This window comes from Microtus oregoni, unplaced genomic scaffold (assembly GCF_018167655.1).
Source record: "Microtus oregoni isolate MIOR12 unplaced genomic scaffold, Mior012 000025F_ref0000491, whole genome shotgun sequence".
In the NCBI taxonomy this organism is placed as follows: Eukaryota; Metazoa; Chordata; class Mammalia; order Rodentia; family Cricetidae; genus Microtus; species Microtus oregoni.
Window position 1 is genome coordinate 18972414 of NW_024543084.1, and position 23421 is coordinate 18995834.

General features: G+C 52.2%; 1 protein-coding gene across 1 annotated transcript; it reads right to left on the minus strand.

Moving 5' to 3' along the window:
- Window positions 1-2843: 2843 nt before the first annotated feature.
- Window positions 2844-21619, minus strand: Traf1 (TNF receptor associated factor 1). The gene is made up of 8 exons (XM_041675053.1): window positions 21520-21619; window positions 17682-17876; window positions 15960-16044; window positions 8308-8373; window positions 7461-7871; window positions 6066-6243; window positions 4688-4836; window positions 2844-3697 (listed from the first exon to the last, which is right to left on the minus strand). Exons 2-8 carry the CDS (start codon window positions 17819-17821, stop codon window positions 3479-3481), a joined length of 1248 nt encoding a protein of 415 aa, XP_041530987.1. The 5' UTR covers window positions 17822-17876; window positions 21520-21619; the 3' UTR covers window positions 2844-3478.
- Window positions 21620-23421: the final 1802 nt, after the last annotated feature.

Consider the following 23421-nt stretch of genomic DNA (forward strand, 5'->3'; position numbering starts at 1 on the left):
CGTGAGAGAATACAGAGAGATCAGTTTTGTGTACAAGGGACTCTCCCACACAGAGTGACACCAGAAGTCTCCTGGTCGTTCCAGGAAGGCCTAAGCCCACAGTGTCTTGGCCTTTTTAGAGGAGATGCTTCCCTGAGTGGCCCCTCAGTGTCTCCAGGTTCTTCTCCTAAAACCTCTGCAAAGGGACCTGCCTGGGAAGGCGGTTCAGTTGGTGCCCAAGTGCCTGCTGCCCACACGTGAGGATCTGAGTTCAGTCTCCAGTGACCACATAAAAAGCCAGGAGTGCTGGTATTTGCTTGAAATCCTGACATCGCAGAGGGACAAACAGGTGGATTCCCATGGCCTGTTGCAAGCCAGCCTTGCAAATCTGTGAGCTCTGGGTCACAGTGAGAGACCCGGTCTCAAAAAACAAGGTGATACCACTTGAAGAACAACATTCAAGACTGGCCTCTGGTCTCCACACATGCACATGTGTGTATGAGTATTCCCCTACAAGCACCTTTGCATACATGTACATGTATGTGTGCACAGACATACACACACACAAGAGGGGAGAGAGAGAGAGAGAGAGAGAGAGAGAGAGAGAGAGAGAGAGAGACAGACAAGAGGGGGGCACCTCTGCTAATTCTGCAAGAGTACAGTCCCTATTGCTGGGGGAATGGATCCAGCTACTCCATTGGCCTGCAGGAGGCTGAGGGCCATAGGCAGGGTGGGAAAATGGTTCAGCTGACCTCCTCTCCGCCCATCAGAGAGGAGAGGAGAAGCTACTAACTTGATAGGTGGCCTGGCCTAGCGGCTGCCCCACTATGAACCTTGCTATTGCTCTCTGGTGGGATCTGGCCAGTTTTGTTAGCACTGCATCTCTTGGACTTTGCCAGGAGAAAAAGGCTTTGAGATGGCTGGGGCTTGAGGAAAGGCCCCAGCAGAATGCCCGTGGCCCAGGTGACTGTCTTATCCAGCTCCCTCTGCTATGCTCCATAAATCCCATGTGTGCCACATGCATGCACTCTGCTTAACCACATACATGTGTGTGTGCGTGCATGCCCCAGATGTGGAGGCGAATGAAATCCAGCTCCTGGCACAGGGTCCTTGGGAGATCCCACACAAGAAGCCTCCCCCAAAGTCAGAGTGCTGCAAATGGCGGGCACCTCTACTGCAGAGGGAGCCTGAGGGGCTGGCTGGCAGCTGCTCCAGGGGGCTTGCCCCTTCCCATTTGCCTCCATACCACTGGCCTCAGTCTCCAGGAGGGTACCACAGTGAGCAGTGAGCCCCTGAATGTGCTGGCTGACATCTGCCTATTGCCTGTTTGCCCCTGAGAAATGATCTGACCTTTCTGAGTTTGTTTCTCCATCTATAAAATACTGTTTTTAAAACACAAGAAAACTCGCTAAACTCTTCCAAGCAGCGCTCTCTAGTCTCTGGGATCATGATGACTTTTCTTCCTGCCCAGGGCTACTTTTCCAGCTTTTCTGTATGTGTTTCTCACCTACATAGAACCTCCAGGTTAAAGGCATGAATCACGGGCGTTCCCAATTCAGTAATTTTCTGTGGGTCACCTGTGGACATGACAATGTGGCCTCTGAGCAAATGCTGTCAGGGCCACTGCTCGCTTCCTGGGCCACCGTGGGATTGGATTGGCATTGTCCTGCAGAGTCGGCCCTCAGGCTTGGTGAAGAACCTGTCACCTTCCCAGGACTAATGGAGATGCAACCTGTCATAGTTAGAGGTGTCACTGGAAGAAAACCTGGTGGAAGGGAGGGGAGCTGAACACCAAAGATGGGGCTTGAATTGCCAGCCCCTGCCATGGTTGCTCTGGCCTTAGCGTCCCCATCTGTAAATGGGCACAAGCTTGGGCACCACAGTGGGGGTCGTGAGGATCCAGTGAAACAGGATTTACCAGCAGCTTGCCTCCCTGACCCCTGAATCTCCTGGAAGAGATAAGCACAGGGTTCTCTGGAAGATAAACAATCTGTTTAAGCCATTATCTCATCCTCTGCTAACAGGCCAAGGGCCCTGCAGGTGCGCCACAGCTCAGCATTCGGTGATTGTGTTCTGGCCAGCTGGCCTGTCTGTTCTGGCTGACCCAGCCTTTCTGCCTTCCCCTTCGGCCGTTGGTCACTCAACCCCTGCTTGCAGCCAAGATGCGTCCTATCCCTCCAAGGCTGTCTTCTCCTCCACACCCAGATCTTCCCGATTTTAATGTAGTTCAGGCTGGTTTAAAGCTCATGTCCGCGAGGCCCTCCCTGATTTGTCCAGTGGAACCCATACATTCCCTAGCACCCTAATTTAGTGATCATGCTCTGCTGAAAACTAGGAGTTTCAGGAGAGTGGGCTGTACGTCTCACTGTTTCCCCAGCAGGGCTGGGCGTAGGAGCTACCCACAGCTGCCCAGGAGCAGAACTTGTCCCCAGCACTTCATGGAACCAGACAGGGGACACACCTGCCAATCCCAGCACTTGGGGGCTGCTGGCAGGAGAAGCAGGAATTCAACACTATCCTTGACTATAGAGTGAGTTTGAAACCCGTGAGGGCTACCGGAGACTTTTGAGAGGGGGGCGATGGGGGGTGGCAGGAAGAAGGGAGGGAAGGAATGCCGAGGACACTTTTCGGCAGGAAGATGCATGGATGGATGAACAGCGGTCCCCAGGAGTGTAGCAGTCCCACTTTGGCTGGGCACTCTGTGAGCAGCCGTGGAGATGCCGTATCTTGGACACCAGCCCCTGATTGGCATGGCAAGATCTTTACGTGCAAGGAGTGGGGAGCTGGAAGGATATGAGGATCCTGGGTATTTCTCCAGAGTCCTCTGTGGGTGTAACCTCACCAGGGACAGGAAGCTTGTTATTATTTGTTTCGTCTGTAACAACATCAAAGGTCTTTGAATCCAACCAGCAAGCTTTTCCTGGTACAGCTTCCGGATTTATCTGTTAACATAGGAACCCAGCCCCAGGCAGGACAAACTGAGTCTGGACAAAGAGACTGGACGTGTTTCCAGTTTCCACTGGCCTACAGAGACCTTCCTAGTAGGAGTGCTCCCCTGCTTAGGCCCCATAGCCTTGGCTCAACATCCATGCCTCAGGCCAGTCTTAAGGTGGTCTCAACATTCAGGACCTGCTGGCATGCTGGTCTGCTTGTGTGCCGGTCTCCTGGTGTGCCAGCCTGTGGGTGTGCTGTCTTCTTCGTGTGCCAGCCTGCGGATGTGCCAGCCTCCAGGTGTGCCAGCCTCCTGGTGTGCCTGCCTCCTGCCGTTACATAGTCTGTGTGAAGAGAACACTTTTGCCTTCTCTACTCTGTCTCTGCATGCACAGCTCCAGGTCTCCTGCTCTCCCCGTAGCCACAACCAAGCCGCTGTGGCACTCCGGTCACGCCAGCTGCAGCCCATCCTTGTCTTGCACTGTGGGCTCCAAGGGCAGGGCCTGGAGGCCTATCCAGCTAATTCCCCTAGTCTGAGTTGGTTCCCCTCAGGAGACTTGCCCCATCCCTAAGCACTGGTGTCCACAATGCACTTGAGGAACATTGTGTCATCTTTTACGTAGGCGTGCTTGGGCGACTGCAGCTTACTGAGGGGGAAGAAGAGCGGGCAGCCACTGGCCACGTTGGTCTCACTCTGCGGCCGCTGGAAGGAGGCTGAGCTCAGGTCAGGCCTGAAGGCATCAATGGCGTGTTCACGGTTGTTCTGGTCGAGTAGCATGAATGTGACCTGCGGGGTAGGGATAGGTGGAGGGTTCAGGACTCGGGGGATAGCATTGGTTCTCATGGGAGCCCAGTTGTTTGGGCTCAGATGGCTCCATGCCCACTGCGTGGGCTTTACCTCTGACCATGGAGAGAAGGTACCATGTTCTACATAGAGAGGAAGCAGAGGTGAAAAAGAGGTGACATCTGCACTAGGGAGAGGCCCATGGGGCAGAAGGAACATCTGGTATTATGGTAGCTTCAGGTTTTGTCCTTCACTGTCTCACCCTATGGGAACTCTCTCTCTCTCTCTCTCTCTCTCTCTCTCTCTCTCTCTCTGCAAATAATAGGTCACATTCAGGTATCTTTCTCTATCACTCCCTATATTATTATTATTCAGACTTGGAGATCACTGGTGAAGCTCTGCTGGCTGGATGGCAAGCCCCAGAGGTCCTCACAACTCCTCCTTCCCAGTACAGGGATGGCAGGTAGAATTCACCATTTCCCCAGGGGTTCTACTACTATAATTAAACTGGCTGCAGAGACTAGGGTGCCCTGACAAGGATGCAGGGCACATGGTGACGTGTCAACTTCTGTTGGGACCTGTGCTGCCAGGCAGGAAGCAAGAGCAGACTGGGGGCGGGACTTCCACTGAGCTCTGGTGTACCCAGGGCCGATCCTGAATGCCCCTGAGAAGCAGATCTCCTAGCATGACACAAGCTCTGCCCCGGCAGGAGCCCTTGACTGTGCCCCAGGGAACACACTGCTAACTCCTTGCTAAAGCTGTCCTTAAACTTGCTGACACTAGAATTCCTGGGGAGGGCTGCTCCTCCAGAGAGTTCTATTCCAGACACTGAAGCTCTACTCAGTGGGCAGGAGCCTCGGCCGCCGGATTTGCACTCAGCTTCATTTTATAACAGGAAATTGATAGAGTAAGCACAGGCGACCTGCCCAGACCTCAGGTGCATTGCTACAGTCACCATGCCCTCCCCAAACCCATCTTTCCCTGGGCCCGTACCTTGTTCCGGAATGGCCAGGGCAGTAGGGCATCATACTCTCCTCTCATGATGACAATGAAAAGGGACAGGTGGGTCTTCTTGCCCGAGCCATCCCCATTCAGGTACAATCGCAGACACAGCTTGTAACCATACTTGGCTGTGTAGAAAGCTGAAAGGTGGAGGCAGGGTCAGCACAAGTGAGGAGATGAGGTGCAGCAGGCAGGGGGCTGAGGACAGTGGGGTTTGGGGCCTGGCTCTCTTCTCTAGGAGAATGTCAAGGAAGGCCATGCTCTTGGAGGCTGCCTAGCCCAGAGGTTGGCAGCTGGCCTTCTGGTCACAGAGAAGGCTCCCACTCGATGGTTCTGGCTCGGTGGGTAATCTGGAATCTGTGGTTTTACCACTTCCCTGAGGTGCCATGCTGCTTGTCTTACAGCTACATGTGGAATCCACCATCTTAACCAACCCTCAAGTCACTAGAGATTGAGCCCAGAAAGGGAGGTGGCTGGGCGTTGTTTTATGTGCTGGGGCAGAATTAGGGTTAACGTCCAGCCAGGCTTCCCAGATCTTGGCATTGGTTTTCTCGACTGCCCAAAGGTTGGGTCCTCCCTGGAGGCTGCTGTGAGAAGTCCCTTTTTGGTTCTGCTATCAACCCTTGGGAATGGCCCCAAGAGCCATCCCCGGTGACCAAGCATGGGGGCCCTCGTGGCTCTCTACCTGATGGTACGTCCTTGGGCACAACTCTGCACCCAGCTCTAAGCAGACCCCCTGCTGGGGACCCGGCCTCCTTGCTTCAGGTGATTTGCTATAAAATGAGGCTGGGAGGGCAAGTAATTGGTAAGGCTCTCAGATGTCACATCCAGGAATGGCCTGGTCCTAGCAGATGGTGTGGCTTAAACAGATCCAGAGCTGCATGTAAATATTATATGTATGCCATCTGTATGTGAATACACACACACACACACACGTATGTGCACGTGCACGTGTGCATTTACCAGTTAGTGAGTTGTCAGTCAAGTCAGTGCTCTGTCAAGTCCAGCAAGGGACCTGAAACAGGGAAGCATCACCCAATCTGCTGATGCCCGTGGTCTCCCCAGGCACACAGTTCCCCAGGGCCTGGCTGGGTCCTCTGCCTCCTACTCCCTATGGCTGGCTGGGCAGTGACACCGGCTGTTGAATTTTGGCTCCTATCCCCCTTCTCATCCCGTAGCCTCTTTGCAGAGTGCAATTGACATACAGGAAGGAGAGAGGGCAGCTGCTGTGTTCAGAGAGCACAGTCTGTGTCTCCCCCATCACTGGCAGGGACTCCAGTTTGACTTAGCATGGCTGTTCTCGCGTCTTGTCCCCCAGACCCGCTGGGTACTGTCTCTTCTACCAGTCTCTGTGCCCACAGGGAGTTACCTGGAGAAAAGAGGCTGATAGTCCTGCCGCACACTGACTCATGACACCGTCTGGTGACATTGGTGATCTTCCACAGGAAAGTGCCATCGAAGGAGGCCTCCTCCATGAGCCGCAGGCTCTGCTCGAGCTTGCCCAGGACCTGATCCTTTTGGGCCAGGGTCTGTTGCAACTCCACCACCTGCAGGGAAGGCTGGTCAGCCAGAGAACCAGCATCCAGCTTGGGGGACTGGAGAGGGATAGTGGGACTAAGGATATATCAACCCAGAGAGGTTTCCCTGGCCAAGTGTCACCTAGTGCCTGCACCTGTCCCATGCTTGGCGTCCCTTTCTCTTCTTGTCCCCCAGGCCAGCTCCTATCATTCAGCAGGAGCCCAGCTCACTGAGCCCCTCCGGTAAAGCCTCCAGTCACAGTCCTAGTTGGCGAGTCTCTCTCACCGTGTTTCACGACTCTTACAATGACTTCCTCCTCCTGCTCAGGCTGTCCACATGGCAGGCTCCTGTCTTTCTATGTCCACACCTTGCGTAGTGCTAAGCTCCAAGAGTGGAGCCAGAAGGCTGATGGTGCGATGGGAACCCTCGCTGGCCCTGGGAACCTACTTTACAGCAGGGCTGAGGAGCTGCCTGGCCATTGGAGCCCAGTGCCTGCCCCTGCTAATGGGTTTCCACAGAGATATCTGAGAGGATGAACTTAGCTGGGAGATGGAAGGTGAATGGCTCGGATCTAACTGGTTGGGTGTGGTGGGGCGAAACTAAAGGCAGGCCCAGCTAAGTGGGACACAGTGAAATAATGTTGCTGTTTTTTTAAAAAAGTGACATAAGTCTGGTGACTGACTCCGTTAGGAGTAGTGTGATCCCTGGAATGGAGGAGGTGGGCTCAGAACTACGACTGGTCAGTCTGGGACTACGCTCTGCATGGGGATGTCTGTAGAAACTGAGGCAGCATAGGAGAATATCCTGGCATCCCATGCTCTGAAGAGCTGATGAGCGCACGAAGGAAATCGTCTGTTAGGATGTGAGCACTGACTGCTCTGGAGAGCAGGGGTGGGGACAAGCAAGCCAGTTGCTCTGTGGGCCCCGAAGGTCACAGCCAGGACCAGTACTTGGAAAACAGCTCTACGAAAGGAGGGGCTGTGTAATAGTGGAACTGCCCAGCAATGGAATGGAGGAGAGAGCCGGGGGAGGAGTGTTCCCCGCCGATTCTAAATAGAAGCATCGGACAGCATGGCATTGGTTTTTCCCCAAGCTTCAGACTAGGGTCTTCCTAATAGGTCCTGGGATAGAGGGGACATTTGGGTTAGGTAGGAGCAACAGCTTTGGGCAGGATGAATGACGGGAAGGCTGGAGGGCATAGGGGCACCCTGAGCTGACATCAAGAGCGCTTGCCCATCTCACTCACCCTCTGCTCCAAGCTCAGGATGTGCTCTCGGTCCAGCTGGCTCTGGTGGATGGAGGCGGCCAGTGCTAGGTGGGAAGCCTCCACCTCCTTATTGAGTACAGCCACGATGTTCTCAAACACACGCAGTTTCTCCTCCAGCTGAGCCAGCTGCTTCTCTTTCAGGAGGTGCCACAGAGCCTGTTCATCCTGGCTCTCACAGCAAGGTGCCCGGTAGCAGTCGACCTCCAGGTCCCCAGTCACTTCCACGGCTGCCTGAAGCTGCAGCTCTGACAGGTTCCGCTCCAGGGCCATGGGCGTGGAGCCCAGGTTGGAGCCTGACAAGGACTTCCACTCTTTTAGGACCCCCAGCAGCAGGTGCAGGTGGGAGGCCTGGGAGGTGGCCTCATGCTCCTGCATGGATTGTGGGCTCCCCTGAGGAGAGAGGGAGAGTTGCAAGAACAATGGAAGGAGATTCTGGGAACCAGCAAGGAGACAAGGCATCAAAGGCCACCAAGCAGAGCCAGAACATTCTCCCAGCAGAGGGGAAGTGGCTGTCTGTATGGGGAGGGGAAGGGGTGAAGCCCCTAGATACCCCACACAGCTAACACCCAGGTCTCTAGTGTGACCGTTCTGCCCTGCCCTTGAGCAGAGTGATTCAGGACCATGGAGAGAGGTGTGGGGACATGCTCTTGAGTGATGCTCCAGGGCTTAGGTGAGGTATTAAGGAAAACTTCCCTTAGTACAATGACTTAAGAGTTGGATTTGTTGCTTGGCAACTCATTAGCATGAAACACCAGAGGAGTAGCTTGGTGTTTTGGGAGGGGGATGGGGCTGGGACCATGAACAGATTTGACATGCAGTCACTTACCTTGAAGGAACAGCCAACACCTGCAAAGGGACACAGGACTCCAGCCTCAGACACCTCAGGGTGAACCTGGAAACGATAACTGTGTCACTGGATGCTGGAAGCACACCCGGAGCCAGAACTGGCTAGGCTCGTGACTCTTCTCGCTCTGTTCCTTCTGCCTGGCCAACTTTGCTCCACCTTTGGAGTCTCGCCCTTCTGTAATCGTTCTACAGAAAGAGGACTGAGCCCTGCTGTCATTTGAAATAGCTCATTCCATCCTGTTGGGAGAGAGTGCGCACAGATCTGGAGTGAACCACCACTCTTCAGTTTCAGGATGCTGAAGAGATACTTCACAAAAAGAGCTCCATGAAGGGAGAGCGTGCCTGCCACTGCAATGGAAGAGCGATGCTCCTACCTGTCAGGAGAGCTGGACTAGCGTGGCAAGGCCTTCCCAGCAAGGACATGGGCAATGAAAGCAAAATAGTAATAGACACACTGGAAAACTTACCCAAGTAATTAATTTTATTATTATTATCATCATTATTGTTATTATTATTTATCCAGGGTCTCACTATGTAGCCGTGGCTGGCCTGGAACTTGCTATGTAGAACAGGCTAGCCCCAAACTCACAGAAATCTTCTTTCCTCTGTCTTCAAAATGCTGGGACTAAAGGCATGCGCCATTACACCCAGGTAGCCTTGAAGTTCTTATTCTCCTGCCTCCATTCCTGAGTGCTGAGTATAAGCATATGTCACAAATATTGGCTCATGAGATACAGGGGACCGAGCCCAGGCCTTGTGTGCACACATCTCTGTGTAGACATGAGTTTCTGCTTCTCCTGAATGCATCCGGGGAGTGGAATATGTGCGTTATCTGCAGGTCGATTGTAAGTTGTGAGTGATTTAGGTAAGCAGGGCTCAGCTTTCTGTAAAACACTTTCAAAGGGCTGGAAATGTGGCCCACTTGGTGGTAAGTACTCCAGGACATCCTTCTGAAGAAAGTTTAGGGGAGGCAGCTGCTGCCTGTCACCAGTCTGGAGTGGGTTGTGTGGGTAGGGAATGACCAGCTCTGTGGGGCAGGACATTTGCCATCTCGGTAGTGGGGAGTCACCTGATTTTGTATGTTAACCAGGACTTTAGCAAACTGTACACATAAAATGAGCACTTTTTTTTAACCTGTAAGTGATATCTTGATTTTATGGGCTGAGCAGAAACTAAGTCACAAGGCTCATTTTTCTCAGAGCTGATTCACACCTTTGGTTTGGGATGCAGAGCCTGGCATATCATTGCTTTCTGCGACAGGGCAGACTGTTCCCAACCAAGAATAGGAAACAGATGTTTGATGGGGACAGGCAAAGGGGCTCCCAGCAGGGAGATAACCTGGCTGTGGGAATCGGCCTCAATACAGCCTCTCCAACAGGTCACTAGTGATGACATGTGGCTCTGGGGCATCAGATGCCAGGTATTTCTGACCTAAGACCCTCTTGGGCCCTGTGATTCCATGCCTATGGTTCCCATCCTTTGTGGCTTGAAGTTGATAGTCCCCAGAGGGATAAGGACCAGAAAGTGGGACAGCTAGCACTGGAATTCGGGCATTGCTCACACAGTGGGATGTACCCGTGGATAAGCAGGGCCTGTGGGCAGGACAGCCTGCTGTGGGCTGTGTGGATGTCTGGCTGGTCCTAATGATGAGGCATGCAGAGGAGTGTACTGACTGGCACTGAATGCTGAAAGATGGGCAGGGGTAACTCAAGAGGTCTTCTGAAGCCCTAGGGTTAGTCAGGCTGCCAGCTCTGGTCACCCATCACCCACTCCTTACCACGTACTCGGGTGTGGGCTCCAAGAGGCACTCTGTGTGTACACTGTCACAGTGTCACGGCACTGGGAGAGTTACTAAGTTCTCCTAGGTTTAGTTTCCCCATCTGCAAAATGTCTAACTCTAATCCACCCTCTAGCTGTTGTAAGAACATGAGGTGAAACACAGACGTGCTCATATTGCTAACCTCTTGTAGCCCTGACAACACTAAGTGGTTTAACACAATACAACTTACAATCTCACAGTCCTACCAGGAGGGTTCTGGCAGCAGCTTGCTCCTCTGCAAGCTGCCTGCAGCTCCTAGCCTGAGGATCCTCTCTGCATCATCCAAGTCAACACCCCCCATCCCCCATGGATGTTGTGCTCACCCAGGTAGTCTAGGGTGCTCGCCCTATAGGCCTTCGTGCCTATAGAGTCTGGCCGCTCCTGCCAGGTGCGTAGGTCATGTATAAACCATTTGGGAGCTGATTTTCCACTTGACGGGGTTGGAGCCTGGCTCTGCCATGGATTTAGGGTCAGCTACCAGCATCTCCTTTGCCCTCGGCCTTCATATATAAACTATTAATAAATCAAGGGTACCAACAGGATGCTGTTGGAGGGCTCAGATTATAGATGCAAACTGTCACATTTAGGAGTGTAAAAGTGGAGAGTTCACACTGGTTAGCGCACTTCAGAGAGCACATGTCACATTTAGGAGGGTAAAGGTGGGAGCCACACACTTCAGAGAGCAAAGGTACAGAATTTACACACTGCGAGTGTAAAGATGGGGAGTAACACTAGTTAGTGCACTTCAGAGAGCACAGACACGGGGGACACGTGATTGGTGCTTTCCCACACACCAGGACCCTGGGAACAGAAGGATGACTGGCCTTCCTTGAAGGAAGCCAACTTGGGTTCAGCACAAATAACGGAGGAAGTCATCATGGCCGTCAGAAGCCATGGCATGTGGAGGGGTCACGTTACAGTGCCGCGAGCGAGTTCCCTGCTTTGAAAAGACAACCCCAGGTGGCAGGAGCCCACTACATGCACACACTGGAAGTCACACTAGACTGCTTAAATTCCTGTCATTCGGGTTCTAGAGCATTATCATGAGCCACAAACCAATCTTCCTGACTGGACCTCAGAGGGAAGAATGTGAGAGAAGTAGAGTTCCCTTCTTGGAGTCTCAGCAAACATAACCAAAAAAAAAAATGTTTGTTTTGTTTGTGTGTGTATGTGTATGTATATGTGTGTGTGCGCACATGCGTGTGTGTATGTGTGTGCATATGTGTATATGTGTGTATGTGCATGTGTGTATGTGTGTATATGCATGTGTGTATGTGTGTATGCACACGTGTATATGTGTATATTTATGTGTATGTGTGTGCGCACGCATCATGTGTATATGTGTGTATGTGCATGTGTGTATATGTGTGTATGTGCGTGTATGTGTGCATGTGTGTTTGTGCATCTGTGTACGTGTGTGTGTGTGTGCTTGCACCCACATCAGATACCCTGCACTATCACTCTCATTGCTCTCCACCTTGAGACTTGGTCCCTTGAGACGGTCTCTCACTGAACCTAGAGCTAGGCTGGTGAACAACAAGCTCCAGAAATCTTTCTGTCTCCACCCCTCACATGGCTGGTGTTACAAGTATGCATGGCAAAGTCTGCCCCCCTTTTTAGCAGGGGTTCTGGGGATTTGAACATGGGTCCTCATGCTTTCACAGCAGAAACTCTCATCTGCCCAGCCCTTCCCCACCCCCTGCTCCTGGTTTGTCCTCTACCCTATTGTCAATTGTTCAGGAAGGTCATTCCAGACAAGAGTAGCCTCTCTATGTTATCACTGACCTTCTAATATTTGCTTGCTCTGTTGGTAACTAGCTGATGCTTCTGGGCCCTATGTAAGGTGATGATGATCTCTTACAGACTCAGGGGAGGATAGCAGTGGGCATGGAGAGGGTTTGTGAGATGGGCACCTTGGGCTGAGCTCAGCTGCTTTCCAGTCTGGCCTCTTGGCCCAGCTTCTGTCTCCTAGATTCCCTCAGGCATGCAGACAAAAAGGTGGGAGTTACCATTGCAAAGGCCTGGCTTAGTCACTTTCCTCAGGTTAAAAGTCCCTAAGTTCCCATCAGGGGCGGGATCAGAGGAGTCCCCATCGTAACCCCCCTGTGGTCCATGCAGGCAGTGCTCTTAACCACTGGGCCGCCTCTCGGGTCCTTACTTTGTCTCAAGGAAGCAAACTTCAACCCGTGCTCTTGCTGAGCCCTGGAAGTCTCGCAAGTCTTTAGATCCTGGGGCAAGGGAAAATATAGGGTAATATTGTTGGATGTTGGGTCATCGTGCTGCAGTAGAGAGAGAGGCTCTCCGAGATGTTAAGTTTTAAACTTTCCAAAGGAGCAGCGGGATATGGCCTTCTTGGAAAAGACCGACACCCAGCTCACTCCAGTTCCTTTATTTAAACATGTGCAAGGTTAATAGGAGCTGGGAAAAATTCCAACGGCCAAAGACTTTTTGCTCTTGCTGCCGTGAGAGCAGACAGCCTACACAAATCTCAGCCCCTTTTCATTATGGCCATAAACAAAAGGAAGAGCTCCGTGCCTGCCAGGAGTGTCTTAGGACCAAGATCAGTAGCTCTCACACACACACCTAGTGAGACTCTCCAGAGAAAGAGTTCCTCAAGGGTTAAACAGTCTCAGAACAATTTCTCAGCCTCTACTGATTTAACCCAAACAGAGCCAGGGCTTTGCTGCCACATTTCTCTCAAAGTCAGACACAAGGCCTTCCTATTCATGTCGCTTACAGACAGATATAGAGGCTTTACCTACACATCACTGCAGGCTAACCAGGAGGGCTCGGTTCCATACACTCCTTCCACCGAAGCCTTCTGTGTGTATAGGGTTTATCTTGACAAAGATGCAAAGAAACTACAGATGCTAGATGAAGTGACATTAAAGTGTATCTGACACATGTTACCTACATGTACACAAGAGGTGTGTTTTAATTTTGCTAAGGGGAAAGAAGAAAGCAAGCTGGAAAGCACAGAGCCCATTCCCTGAGCTGCACACGTCTGGCCCAGAAGCTGTGGTAAGGTGTCTGTGAAAGCGGGTCCAGAAACAGCCAGACAGGGCGGCTAAGAAGTTCTTACCTGGAAATTAACTTGACCCTTATTATTATTCTCTGAAGGCCCACAGGAGGGGGAGGCTGCCAAAAATGGAAGGGAAAGCCCTTCAGTCAGCTGTGGTCAGGGTAGAAAGTCCCCACACTCTGAATGACAGGGACTGGTGCAAAGGAAGGGGGAACAGGTGTGGACCCTTTTCTGCAGCTGGGCCAATGGGAGGGAGGGGGGTGCCCTGGCAGCTGTTGACCCGTGACTCAGATGTCCTAGATCCTGGGAAGAGCCAACTTAGCATCTGCATTTTACCAAGGGAGAAACAGGGTCTGAAAACAAGTTTGCCTCCAGCCAAACACTGAGGGAAATAAATCCACTCCTGCACTTTGAGGTCTGGGCCCGTGGGCCACTGTTCACTGCTGGAGGGAGCTTTGGCCAGAAGCAGCTTCATTTGTCTCACTGAGGGGACAGAGAGGATGACCAAACTGAGATCCTGGCCACTGAGGAGCTGGCATTGAAGTCCCAGTGTGTCTTCCTCACCTGTCATACAAGACGTCAGGTGTTATGCAGCAACTCCTACATGGTTGGACTTTGGAACTCACACAAGTTTGTTTGGGATCTTAATAGTGAGATTAACATAAAGATTGCTGTTCTTGTTCTGTATCTGCTAAAAGGTTTGCTCTATATCCTTATCTACCTTCATGCCATGACATAAAGGAAGTCCACACTCGCGGAGTAAAGATTGACTCTCTAAGTTGAGATAATGTAACTTATAATATTGAATACATTTCTATACTTTTCTCATTTCGTCACGAGTTGGTGGGACCTGGAGACCTCTGGGCTACACAGGTACCCTATGAAAGTCTTTTCATCTTGGTGGGGAGGGCTGGACTAGATTTCAAGGCTGTTGCATAAGCATGTCTCTCTGGCCCCTTCCAAGGTCCGAAGGTGTTTCTCACTCCTGGATGCGGAGCTTGGCTGGAGTTGAAAATGATCTCTCTCTGTGTCGGGAGCTGGCTGAAGTTCTCAAGGAAGGGGCTGGAGGATAAACTTTGGGGTTTTGAAATTTCTGTTATAAGTGCTCAACTCTGCCACTGTAGGGAGGAAGCAGCTGCAGACAATAAGGGAGACTGAGGGTGACTAGATACTAGCGGAAGTTGCTTTATGGTCATGGAGTTGGCATGCTATAGAGTCTTTATGAATTCCTAAATACAGTTTCTTCCATCAGTCAAAACACACAAAACTTCCTTATCCTGTGGGCTGTGTATAAAACCAAGAGACAGACTGGGTTTGGTTCAGGAACCAGTTTTTGGACTCCTGGTCTAGAAGGGGGTTCCAATTCTAAATCGATCAGAGCCTACCAAGTGGCTTAGGACAATGTGCTGTTGTCACTGTGAACACTTGTCTCCACCTTGCTTGGGAAGTGAATTTACTGTGGGCTCAAGACAAAGCAGAGATGCATCTGCAAGTCAGAGGCCACATGGGCAATTACCCACTCTGCCTCTACCTGGGCAAGTGCCCCCTGCCCCTCTCTCAGTAGAGGCCAAAGGACAACCTCTGGAGCAGTTTCTCATGTGCCTGTCCACCATCCCCCCCTCCCCCACTTTCTTTTGGAGACAGGTCTCTAGTTAGCTGGGAACTCACTTTGTAGGCTAGGGTAGCTGGTCAGTGAGTCCCAGGGTCCCCACATCTCCTCCCCAGCCTAGCTAGCCAGTGAGTCCCAGGGGTCCCCACATCTCCTCCCCAGCCTAGCTGGCCAGTGAGTCCCAGGGTCCCCACATCTCCTCCCCAGCCTAGCTAGCCAGTGAGTCCCAGGGGTCCCCACATCTCCTCCCCAGCCTAGCTAGCCAGTGAGTCCCAGGGGTCCTCACATCTCCTCCCCAGCCTAGCTGGCCAGTGAGTCCCAGGGGTCCTCACATCTCCTCCCCAGCCTAGCTGGCCAGTGAGTCCCAGGGTCCCCACATCTCCTGCCCAGCCTAGCTGGCCAGTGAGTCCCAGGGTCCCCACATCTCCTCCCCAGCCTAGCTGGCCAGTGAGTCCCAGGGGTCCCCACATCTCCTCCCCAGCCTAGCTGGCCAGTGAGTCCCAGGGTCCCCACATCTCCTCCCCAGCCTAGCTGGTCAGTGAGTCCCAGGGTCCCCACATCTTCTCCCCAGCCTAGCTGGCCAGTGAGTCCCAGGGTCCCCACATCTCCTCCCCAGCCTAGCTGGCCAGTGAGTCCCAGGGTCCCCACATCTTCTCCCCAGCCTAGCTAGCCAGTGAGTCCCAGGGTCCCCACATCTTCTCCCCAGCCTAGCTGGCCAGTGAGTCCCAGGGTCCCCGCATCTTCTCCCCAGCCTAGCTGGCCAGTGAGTCCCAGGGTCCCCACATCTCCTCCCCAGCCTAGCTGGCCAGTGAGTCCCAGGGTCCCCACATCTTCTCCCCAGCCTAGCTAGCCAGTGAGTCCCAGGGTCCCCACATCTTCTCCCCAGCCTAGCTGGCCAGTGAGTCCCAGGGTCCCCGCATCTTCTCCCCAGCCTAGCTGGCCAGTGAGTCCCAGGGTCCCCACATCTTCTCCCCAGCCTAGCTGGCCAGTGAGTCCCAGGGTCCCCACATCTCCTCCCCAGCCTAGCTAGCCAGTGAGTCCCAGGGTCCCCACATCTCCTCCCCAGCACTGGCATTGCAGGCATCATCACACACAGCTTTCATTACATGGGTTCTAGTGAGTAAACTTAGGTCTTCACAGACTGAGCCATCAGTCCCCAGAGATGGCCAGATGCTGACATACCTTCTCCTGAGTCAGAAGGCTTCCCGGGCTCACAGGTTGGAGGTTTTCTGCTCTGCATTTGGTACAGATCAGATCTTCACCATCTCTGGGAAATCATGAACAAGATTCTCAAATTACCACACCTTGTTGGCCCTTGCTGTCCATCACTTGCCACCTTCCTGACAGACTTCAAAGCCCAGACATTGCCCCTTACAGTAATTCCCCCATCGAAGCTTCCAAGCCCCAGGCATCCACTGTTTCCTGAAGCTTGCAGTGAGTTGCCCCTGCAGCCCCACCTGCTTTGACCTGGTGGTGCCTTTCTTCACCCAGGTAGTGGGATTGTGGATGTCTCTCTGTAGAAATACCCATCCCAGTGCCTGGTTACAGGGTCTCTACTGGGAGAACTATCCCATGCACTGACTTGCAGATATTGAACCCCAACACTTCCAGTCTCAAGGGTCTAGGCAAGGAGTTGCGGTGTGGATCTCTATTTGTTCTTCTCAGTACCGTGTATGTATGTGCTTCTGGTCTCTTATTTCTTGGCCATGGCAGGTGATCATGGCCTATTAGAGCAAGAACAGGTCTCAGTGGCTATCTCTCTGGAATGGGCACAGCGTGGGACACCTGCACAAGTGGTTCTGACCCAGAGTGAGTGCTGCTGGCCCATTTCTGGGTGAGGAAAATGAGGCCAGAGAATGCAGCCTTGGATGGGCCACGGGAGAGCAAGTCAAGGCAGAGCAGGACAGAGGCACCTCTGGCTGAGACCTGCGCTCTCCAGCCGGCTTCTGCTCCCTCCTCTACTGGGTTTAAAAGGGTGGGGGAGGAGGTGAGCTCAGAGCATCAGCTGGCCAGGAAGCCCAGTCAGTTGGGACCTCCACCCCCACAGCCTTTCCATTGCTACAGCCTCCCACCCGGGTTCCTGCCTTGCCCCTTAGTCACCGAATTTGAACTTCTCGTTTGACTGATTCAGTTTCCCCACAGTCTCAAGCTGTAAGGTCCCGAAGAAAAGGTCATGCCTGTGGCCCACTGCCCTTTACGGGATCTGTACCAGAAAACCTACAGGCGGTAAGCGACTTTGTCTCTGGGGGCTTTGCAGGTCTCAGCTCTACATAGGGTAGTGACTGTACTGACTGGTGCAGGCTGACGGAGGACACAGGGATGGAGCACCTGGTGCACAGCAGGTGCACGGTGCACAGCAGATGCACAGCAATGGCCAAGGCAGGGTGTCATCGCTGCTATTGGTGCAGCACATCCAGGATATTTACACTTTAAGCATAAACACACACCCTATTGCATGTTTGCCTCCATTAACTGGGTTTAAAAAAACAAAAGAGTGTTTTATTGCAGTATGGTATTTGCCAAGAGGGCTTCTGTTCCTTACTGTGAGAGGTTTGGGGAATATTACTGATGGAGCCTTGTAACAGTTCTGTGAGACAGAAGGCAGCTCCATGGGCAACAAGTCAGGGTTTGGAGACCAGAGGTTCAAACCAGGTTACATAGCAGAAAGTGGCCGAGAGGTGCTTAAAGTTCCACCTCAATAATGGTGGACAGACAGCTGTCTGTGGCTACTGACACACTTGTCTCCGGCCAGGGGGCAGTGTTCGGAAGAAGAGAGCATGGAACTAGAGGCTCAAGAGGCGAGGTTGCCTGCCCACAGCCAGCCCATCTCTTCAGTCTCCCCTCCCATCAGGGTCCCTCCCTGGCCATTCTTCCCACCGGCCCTTGGCTCTTTGACCCCCTCACCTCAGTTTCTCAGAGAGACAGGTGGTGCAGCAGAGAGCCCTGGGCTCTGAGGGATCCTGGGAGGCAGCTGGGGGGCAACCAAATGGAAACTCATTTTCATCAGGAGCTGGGCGGGGGTCACTGGCTGAGCTGGAGGCCATCTTGAGGTTTCAGACCAGGGAGGGTCTGTCAAGTAGAGCGGAGGCCTTGTGGAGCCTGTAGAGAGAGGTGGGTTCTAGCCTGGGCCACCCTTCCTGTGACTTTATCTTCTCCTCTGGCTGTGTGGTAGACGTCACAGCTGAGTCACAGTAGGGATGGAGTAGGAATTACCCTTTGTGGTTAGAAAAAGCCCCTGGACAGAGACTGAAACCTTTAGGAGTGTCCAGACATTTTTCAGAGTGAGAACAAGCAAGCGACAGTCATAGGAAGAGAGCGATGTTGTGGTTCTCCAGAGTCATGGTTCCCTGCCTGAGAACCACAGGCTGCCCGCCTCCCCCCCCACCCCCCGCCGGGACCTCTGAGCCATGTAGAATTCTCTGGAACAGTGGGGCTCAGCTTTCTGATGGAAACCCCAAGGGTCATGAAAGCAGGTCCAAAATTCAAGTTCTGGGTCCTCTAGGGTATCTGGGTGGCCTTGGGGAATGCCACTTTCTCACACTGTCACTTGGTTACCCTATCTTGAAAAAATGGATTGAACACGTGGTCTCTAGGACCAAGGCTGTGGAGCCTATGACTAAGGCCACCAAAGGTAGCAGGAAGGCCTTTGACGACCCCACCCTGCCTGGAGCATTGTGCATCAGTCATGATGGTGACAGAGGAACTGGGACCTCCCCTCACTTGAAGTCCAAGGCATTGGCACCACAGACTCTGCAGAGTCCTCTTCCCAAGCCCGACTCAGGAAGTCATAGGTGGCCGTGTATCTGGTCAGGAGTTACACTTCCCTGCTGAGACCAAGGCACTACACCAGTCCAGGTTCATGGGGATTTGCTCTCAGCTGCCAAGTGGACCGTAGATCTATGTGTGCATGAGGGTGAATAGGAAAAACACCACTCTGGCCAGCCATTGTGTGGTGGGCAGACTTTTCCCCTCCATCCCTTACAATCCTGTTGTAGCCATTTACATCTCAATGAAGCAAGGTGTGAGACCCAAAGACACACAGCCTGAGGTTGAGCCATAAGATCTGAACCAGGTCCTGTGCTGTTCCACCATGGACAAGGAAAGAACAAGGCAGCATGATAAAGTCTCAGAGACGGGGATGTTGGTTGGGGCAGCTGGCTTGTCACAGACTGTCAAATGACAAAAATGGCCTCCATATACCTTCCCACCCAACTGCTATGGGATTTGTGGATAAACAATGCTGCTTTCAAAACACAGGCTCTGACTTCAGGCAGCTCTGAAGTGGGATCCTGGATCCACCATATGCATTTTAATATTTATTTATTTGTTTTGGAACAGGGTCTCACTATGCAGCCCTGGCTGGCCTTGAACTCCCAGAGATCCGCCTGTCTCTGCCTCCTGAGTGCTGGGATTAAAGGCATGCACCACCGTGTGCCAACAGGCACTACTATGCCTGACTCACTTACCACACAGTCTTAAATGTGTCTCAGCCTCAGTTCTGTATATGTAAAATGGGGGCTAAAAACATGTATTTTACCCAGTTGTCAAGATGATCAAATGTGATGGGGGGTGTTCTAGTTTCATTTCTCTGGCTGTGATAAAAACACCCTGGTCAAAAGCAACACAAGTGGAAACTGATTTGACTTACAGTTCCAGGCTAAAGTCCATCTTTGTGGGGAGGTTAAGACGGACCTCTAACAGCTAGTCAAATCACATCCACAGTCAGGGGCTAGGGGAAACAGATACACGGATACTTGCTCCTTTGCTTGTTCTCAGTTTAGTTTCTCTACTCTTACAGTTCAGGATCTCCTGTGTAGGGAATGGCACCACCCACAATGTGCAGGGTGTTCCTACATCAGTTAACTTTATTATGCCATTCTCCCACTGCATGCCCACAGGCCAGCCCAATGTCCACAATTCCTCATGGAGACTCTTCCCAGGTCATGCCAAGCTGACAATTGTAGCTAACAATCAAGTAAGTGAAAGTGTGGCAGAGGTCACCATGACATGCTCCAAAAACTTTTGGTATTCTACTCAGGCAACACCCATGCCCTTGGGCTCATAGCAAGGAAAGGGGTTTAAAATGGCAAATTACACTTAACAGTGTTTTTACATCTCTTAGCTTCCTTGAGTCCCAGTGGGTCGGGAAGTTTAGACTCTGAGATCAGTAATTCTCACCCTTCCTAATGCTGCAACCCTTAAATGCAGATCCTCATGCTGTGGTGACCCCAACCATAAAATTATTTTTATTGCTACTTCATTACTGTAATTTTGCTACTGTTATGAATATAGATATTTAATATTCAGGCTATCCAATATTCGACCCCCAAAGGGGGTCATGACCCATAGGTTGAAAACCACTGATCTAGATAAACTCAACCATCCCCTGTCCCCAGGAAGGTGCCAGAACTTCAAGTGGTTGTTGGCAAAAAGGTTGCTGCATCCTATAGACTTCTACCCTCAACTGCGCCCTGCCCAGCCCTCTCAGCTAGTGACCTTGAGTTTACTTCCCCAGTCTCAGAAAGGCTTTTCCTTAACTGCTCAGCCCAAGCAGCAACCCCTTGCCCCCCCCCCCTACGTCTCCTCCTTCTTCAGTTAGGACACAAGGGAGGCACCCAACCTCGTTGCTTCATCTACTTTCTCGTTTCTTTTCTCTTGTCCTGTCCCCACCTCCTTCACCGATTCCCTGTCTACCACCAGCTCCTTCCCACCAGCATCAAAACATCCGTAGACGGCTGTCTAGTAGGATACCAGGCACTACTCTTCAGTGCTGTGTGTTAAGTGGTTTGTTTTTCTTTGCCCTGGGATCAAACCCAAGGCCTTGCACAAGCTCTTGCTTACTAACCCACATCTCCAGCCTGTTTTAAGGACTTTTACAAATATCTCATCAACACTTCCCTCCAATCCTTGGAGGCTCCTACTTCATAGCAGAGGGACCCAAGGCACAGATAACTTGAGTGTCTTGCTCAAGGCTGCACAGCTAGTGAGGCAGGAAGGACTGAGCACAGACCTGCTCTTTAAAATGAGCTTGGTCCTGCTCCAAATTCCTCTTTTGTATCTACTCTTGCTTCACTGGGCAGTGAAGATTTTAAAGAGGGTTGTCCACACAGCCGCTGAAACTTCAGGGAGTTTCAAGCCTGTTAGAGGCTCTCACGCTGTCAAATGCTCTGGGCCTGTCCTAGCTGACATCCTGTCCTTTCCGAAGTGGGCCAGAGGGCTCTTGGCCACTCTTTCACGCCAGCACCGTCCTGGGGTGAAATCCCGTCAGAGCTGATTCTTGCACCGTGGTGGTTCTTTTACCTCTTCTCACCTCCACCTCCTATGGTCCCATCTCCACGGCTCCCAGAACGGGGACTCTTTATGCTCTGAGTAGCTGAGTAGCGGTGTGCAAGCCTCCTTCTGGTCTTTGGAGGCGCACCTGGGCCACACCCACTTCTCCTGGAACGTCTTGGTGACAGTGCCCAGATTGGGATCCCATGGCTCACCTGCCACCCATAGCCTGGGGCATGCTGTCGGGCCGCCTGCTTATGGCCCCCTGCCCTCGCTACCCCATTTCTTCCAGCGGGTGACTATCGACCTGCCAAGTCCAGGACGAGATCAGAGCTGAGCGCAGAGCTGCGGTGACAAGGGACCAGGGCACCGCTTAGGAAGGGCGAGAGATGTAGGACCCTGGAGGGTTCTTAAGCGCGAACCAACGTCCTGACTTTCGCACTTGGGGATGTGTGGGTGCTGGGCAACCAACCTGCGCGCCGCCGCCTTCTCTCATCCGGCGATGCGAGCGAGCGGGAGCGTCCTCCGTGCAAAGAACCGGGTTTAGCGGGTAGATGCCGAGGGAAGCAGGGCCTGCGTGAGTTTGTAGGGCTGGGCTGGTTCCCGAGGCCGGCCGGGGGCGGGGCGAGCGCTCCTCCCACGAGGAAACGGAGACCCAGATTGCATCTGGTGGGGTCACGGTGCTAGCTGACTCCCGTAGTGTCTGCACACGTGAGGTACTCAGTACAACGAATGCGAGGGACACACAAGCAGCATTGAGCTCCAGTCTGAAATCCTGTCAGAGCATGAGCGGGAAAAGCAGCAAGTCTGAACCTTACCACAGTGGGTTCTTGCAAAGAGCCCAGCATCCTGCAGGCTCTACCCAGCTGTGGATGCCGCAGACAGCAGTGAGATGGTGTGGCTCTCAGGGCATTGGGTGCTAACAAAACTGGGTGCAGCAGGGAAGTGGTTGTAATTGTAAAACTGAACACACACATCAGTTCACACACAAACACGCGGCATTTTACATACAAATACACACATGCATAAACACACATGTATATACACAAGCACATGGCCTCTTATTCCCTATGATTCTCTTTATATTAATCAAAAGAGTTAAGGAACTTACAGTTAGGATACAAGTATGGTTTTAACGATAAAAACAAAACAAACAAGCAAAAAACCCGACTTGTGTTTTTGTGAACAGAAATTTCACAAGGGCACCTTCTGTACTCAGGTGCCTAATGGCCCCTGATCTGAAAGCTAGTGGTTCTCCATCTGATTAATTTGGTTTTGACTTCTAAGTGGATCTATTATTTATTTATTTATTTATTTATTTATTATTTATTTGAGACAAGGACTTGCTGTGTTGTAGCCCTGCTGATTCCAAACTTTAAGCCATCCTCCTGCCTCAGCTTTCCTAGTGCAAAAATTACGGTCGTGAGTCGCCTTGCTGGGTTTTGTTCTGCACGTGGAGGTGTGTGTGTGTCTCCCACCCATGGCAGGCCCACTCGCCTCCAGCTGATCCTGCAGGACTGAACCGGGCATCTGGCTGGCTGGTGGAATATAGACTTTTGGGAGTTCAACTTGGAAGGGGGAATGTCTGCCTGAAGACAAGTGTTGTGTCTCAGCAACCCCCTCCCTCCAAACATGATCTCCATGATCTGTGTAAGCATGGTCAGAGGTGGTCTCTTAGGCTTCCCATTCTTCTGCTTTTAATTTTTTTTTTTTGAGGCAGGGTCTTGCCATACAGTCCAGGCTGGTTTAGAATTAGTGATCCTCCTGGCTCAGTTTCTCAAGGTCTGGGATCCCAGGCAAATGCCACTCAGCTTAGCTTGGACCTTTCAATTCTAATAGTAAAGAATTCTAATAGCTCCCTGTGTCCCTTCCTGGTGTTAAAAGTCACCCATTCTCAAGTGCTCTTGGTGAAGTGGTGACATTTCTCAAGGTCCTGGGCCCTGAAAGAGTCACTCTTTGGTCCCACCTCTCTCCCACCCCCTCTTCCTTTCTGCCCCAGGGTGAAGAGTAAAGAGCAGGCCGTCTGATCTCACACTGCAGGCCACATCCTGTTTTCAGATTAGTGAGTTCATAAGCTGGAAATTTACCAAGGGAAATAGTTTAATTTTGGAAAGTACCAAAATCTCATCTGTAGCCACCCTGCTTAATTTTGGGGGCTCTTGAAATAGAGGGGGCATCACCGAAGAACCACTAAGTGCCCAGGGAACAGCCAGGGAGCAGAACTTCTGCTTTGGAAAGGAAATAAGCCTTTTGGAGGCCGCCCCTCCTCTGCCCAGGGCACTTGCTTCATTCTTCTAAGAAATTTCAGAAGAGGAATCACTCCCGGGCCTTGCGCTCTCGCTCGGATCTGATGGTCTGTGGCTGGTCTGTGATG

What these genes read in the sequence shown, in the direction of transcription:
- Traf1 (XM_041675053.1), bottom strand. Translation starts at nt 17,821, where the DNA reads ATGGCCTCCAGCTCAGCCAGTGACCCCCGCCCAGCTCCTGATGAAAAT. An exon ending in TGTCTCTCTGAGAAACTGAG is followed by an intron (nt 16,045 to 17,681) that starts GTGAGGGGGTCA and finishes ATGATTTCCCAG; the next exon opens with AGATGGTGAAGATCTGATCT. An exon ending in TATCAGCCTCTTTTCTCCAG is followed by an intron (nt 4,837 to 6,065) that starts GTAACTCCCTGT and finishes TCCACCTTTCAG; the next exon opens with CTTTCTACACAGCCAAGTAT.